This window comes from Halyomorpha halys, unplaced genomic scaffold, assembly GCF_000696795.3.
Source record: "Halyomorpha halys isolate HHAL.00 unplaced genomic scaffold, Hhal_1.1 Scaffold879.1, whole genome shotgun sequence".
In the NCBI taxonomy this organism is placed as follows: Eukaryota; Metazoa; Arthropoda; class Insecta; order Hemiptera; family Pentatomidae; genus Halyomorpha; species Halyomorpha halys.
In genome coordinates, this window is record NW_027111254.1 from 126,905 (window position 1) to 131,615 (window position 4,711).

The 4,711-nt window shown below is 31.4% G+C and overlaps 1 protein-coding gene across 3 annotated transcripts in view; it reads left to right on the forward strand.

Annotated features, from left to right (window-relative positions):
• nolo (no long nerve cord) overlaps nucleotides 1-4,711 on the forward strand; it is a gene marked incomplete at its 5' end in the record, with an annotated part of 67,301 nt that overhangs the window by 56,442 nt on the left and 6,148 nt on the right. For all 3 annotated transcript variants that reach the window (XM_067049275.1, XM_067049276.1, XM_067049277.1), the window contains 3 exon segments: nucleotides 1,266-1,452; nucleotides 1,532-1,680; nucleotides 4,048-4,195. In XM_067049275.1, coding sequence (XP_066905376.1) covers nucleotides 1,266-1,452; nucleotides 1,532-1,680; nucleotides 4,048-4,195 — 484 coding nt within the window.

Genomic DNA, 4,711 nt, shown 5'->3' on the forward strand with positions numbered 1-4,711 from the left:
GAGAGAGAGAGAGAGAGAGAGAGAGAGAGAGAGAGAGAGAGAGAGAGAGCTCATGTAGATTCATAGCTTCAGTGCTTTGCTTGACACACGGATAAAGTGTAACAGAAAACAATTATCTGCCCAGCCAGATTCAAACCCAGGTCCTTGTTAGAAGCATTGTGCCTTACAACAGTAAGGTGTGGTAGAGCATAATGATAGAGAAAAATCTATTAATATTGTTTAATCAATTTATGATTATTACAGTTTTTTGCAATAATTAATGAGAATAGAACCCAGTCAACTGAAGCACTCCATTCTGACAGCCCTGACAAAGTCCTGCAAAGTGGGGCGAAACGTTGCTTTAAAATAAATAGTTTTGTTTTACTATTTTGATACCTTTATTGACCACCACCCGGACTATCCTTCTACAATACAATAAAATTAAACTAATTTTTGTTTTATATATAAGAAGATGGTCAGGGTTACGGTCAAAAGAGAAACAAAAACTATTTATTTTCCGACGTTTCGCCCCACTTTGCAGGGCTTCATCAGGGCTGTTCAAAGGTAAAAGTTGAACAGGCCTGTTTGGACAGCCCTGATGAAGCCCTGCAAAGTGGGGCGAAATGTCGGAAAAAAAATAGTTGTAAACTATCTTTGTTTCTTTCTCTTTTGACCGCAACTCTGACCATCTTCTTATATATAAATTTTTACATATATAGGGAGATGGTCAGGGTTGCAGTCAATAGTGAAACAAAAATAGTTTACAACTATTTATTTTCCAACGTCCAAATAAATAAGTTGAATCAAATAAATAGTTGTAAACTATCTTTGTTTCTCTTTTGACCGCAACTCTGACCATCTCCCTATATATCAATTTTTACGGTCAACTATACATACATATATAAATTTTTACGGTCAACTATATATACATATATAATTTTTGTTTTGTTTATCCTCTTAACTTATTTGATTTTCAGTCAAGTTTATATTTGTTATTAGGGTTTGACTCATTTTTATGAATGTGTGCTTTGTTTAACTGTGAATTTTAACTAAAATCATTAATTTGATTAATGAAAATTTTCTATTTAATTTATATTATATTCAGAAATAATTGATAAAAATCAATAACCAAATATTTAAAAAATACATAGTAAGTAATAAATTGCCACTGTAGTTTTATTTATTTATTTTTTTTTAAAGGTAAATATTCATCTTTAATTAAATTTTAATGACCATTTTTCAAAATTGTTGATTATAAATCAATATATGATCAATTTTTTTTCAAGCTGCGGGCTGCTCATTGTACAGTAAAACTCCACAACAATACCCAAGATGTTGATAGTAATTTATGTGTTGATGCTGGCTTACCTATCCCACTAACCATTCGTAACTGTGGTCTTTCAACTTGCCCATATTGGGTAGCCTCTCCTTGGCAACCTTGCCTTGAGTCAAGGTGTTTCACATACAATACAGGTAAATTAATTTGTTATTTCTTAACAGTTTATTATTGTTCTAAACTATAGTTAGCTATAGCATGCTACAACAATTTTAGCTATGCAGAGAAGAGGTATAGAATGTCAGATTGACAATAATACTTTGGTTGAACAAGAACTTTGTGATGAGCAAACTAAACCGTCTATTCGACAAGAGTGCTTTAATGATAAATGTAAAGGAACCTGGAGGGTTGGTGATTGGTCTGAGGTGATTATTTTTATTTCATTATTATTTTAGTGTAACATTATTTTTAATTCTGGATTAATTTGTACCTTTTATCATCTTAATTTTCAGATTATTTTAATAAATTATGATATCTATTGAAACATGGTGAGCCCATAATTTTTTTTATTAACTAAAAATTGTAATGAATCCACTTTTCTGTTGGTTATAAAAGATCATTCATTGTATAATCAGGCCCACCATAAGGAAAGAACAGGGGAGCAAAATTCGTAGGGCCTGGGCTATTAGGGTGCCTGATGAGAACTGAATAAATAATGTATAATTAATATCAAGTATGTTTAGCATACTCTGACTGTGTTAACTATTATAATTTATAAAGAAGTTTGTTGTTTATAAGTTTTAATATTATTTCTTTATGATGAACATAAATCTCTATATTAGTATTATTAACCAAGGCAAAACACATAAAATAATGGGGGGGGGGTAGACCCTGCTTTACTGCTATCCCCCCTTGCTATCCAGCTTTGTCCTAGGGCTGGGCTCAGGTGACAGTGGTTCTGTTTATAAGTTTATAATTAAACTTTATATAGTTAATAAATAACATAAAATAATCAATTATCTTCAAGTTATTCAAATATTTATTCAGAGAAATTTCAGCATGAATCATTTAAAATGGACTATAGGTTTAGAATTAAAATTAAAAGAAAAATGTAGTTATAAAACATGATGTAATGATAAAACATTCAAAATTTAATGATCAGTACAAAATAGTGAATAAAATATAAGACCATGTGTGAAGTATAAGACCAAGGTTAAATATAAAAACACAAATAGATTTGTGTCAAATTTGAAAATAGTCTAATATTGTAATAATATTTCTGATGGTATCTTTTTTTTAAAAACTAAACATCTAGTATTTATAGTAGTATATAATATATTTATAATATAAGTATGTAATGTATAATGTACATGTAATCTTATATCTGTTATTTATTTTTATTACCTATTACTCAGAAGTAGCAGAATGATAGTTTTTAATTAAAAATTGTTAAAAAATAAATTAAAATATATATACATCCAATATTTAGAAAGTAAACAGTATACTGTTCATCTCTCTAACCTCTAAAAGTAATGAAATCTTTATTTGGTTTTGATTGGGTCATGATAATGGCAGCATATGGTCTATCTACTAAGAGCATTGCTACTTTTCTAACCTTACAATTTACTAATTTTACAAATACTTTGTTTGTTTCTTATAATTATCCCGTCTGGCGTTTTATTTTTTCTGCATTGAATAGCCTCCTGATGAGGATTCTTTGCTTATTAAAATGGTTGTTCAATTAGGAAACGTTCCAATGTTCCTGTTGGATATGTTTTGGCTGCTGGCGTCGTGAAATGATTTCATCAAAGTTTCCATCAGTGATTCCACATTTCACATTCTAGTGGCCAGGTGTTATATCCTCATAGCCCATGATTTTTTTGAGTTCAATTGTAGAAGATTGATCTTTATATTGCAGGTACTCTACCAAGAGCATGATACCTGCCTTTTCTGTGTCCCCTTGTGGCATAAATTGTGCTGTTGCAAGATCTCTGGGGCAAATTTGCCAAACAGTCTCAGTTTTCTTTCAAAAGCAATGCAGACATTGGGGTACATAGATGCAGAAATAATACTATACCCAGGCATTCCCTGTCCTTTGAGTAGGTATGGTTCTTGAATCAATATCCTTACCTCAGTTATACTGTAGTTCACACATGTTAATGTAGTGATCCAGGTTGATCTGCAGCAGTTTCATGGTAGTATTATTCGTCTGAGGACAGATTATGAACATAGTGGGTATTCACCAGTTCTAAGATTGATGGTTACAGTATAAGAGGTGTTAGATCTTCTGAGATCCAGTGAAGTGTGGTGGTATCTGAAGACCAGTGAAGTATCTGTTTACATGTCCTCAGATACCACCTCTATGGATTGAACATGTTTGCTTTCAAGGTATCTAAGAATCACATAGCCAAGAACATACCCCCCTGCATGTCCTGGCCCTCACACTTCAAGGCTGATTTTTGGGATTCTAAGTACTGCATACAATCCTTCTTTTATGTCTCTGATATGTTGGAGGCTCACATCCATACCATATTCAGATATCAACTTAGAATGAACTTTACCATCCAAAATTATTATTTTACATGGATTCTTACATCTCAAAAGGATCTGAAAAACTGGCTGTTAGCTTTGAACATTCAATGTTCAATGATTCAATGAATGGTAGATCACCAATTAGATATTTCCACTGTTTAAGCAAGTGGTTATTTTTTAATATCTCGATAATTGATGGATAGATTTTTTTTTGTTTTATCAGGAAATTATTAAATAATTATTAATTTTTTGTTATCTAGTGTACAGCTCAGTGTGATAGTCAAGGAGTTAAATATAGAATTTTGCAATGTGTTTGGTATGGAACAAAGAAACCAGCTGGTAATGCATGCAGAGAAATTCCTAGACCAACAGTCATGAAAATGTGTAAAGGACCTCCATGTTCTGAGAGTAAGTATGCCTTTTTTGTGATGAGCTAAATTTTATTTTTCATTTTTAATAGAAAATATTTACAAAAAATTTCCTTTATGAAAATTTTAACAGAATATATTTATATATATACATTTAATAAATCTAATTAAATATTCTCTGACACTTTCTGTTTCACGTCCCATCTTCGAGGTCTTCTTCAATATATGCCTTTATAATTTACACAGACGGATAAAAATCAGACCAATCATCAGCATCATCCTTTGTAACTAATGATTCAACATACAAAATTAAACTCCAAAAACTATGCAATATATTCACAGCCAAACTCAATGCAATAGCAGCAGCACTCCTCTTCTGTTTGTTCACAACAATATAACAATAATTACAGATTCATTAAGCTCATTAAAAGGTTTAAATTGAATGGATCCGGAGCTCCTTAAATTTCCTGCATCTGTTTTTACTTAAACACTCAACAAAATCTGGGTGTGTCAGTTACATTTATATGGGTTCCAAGTCATGTAGGAATCACGGGGA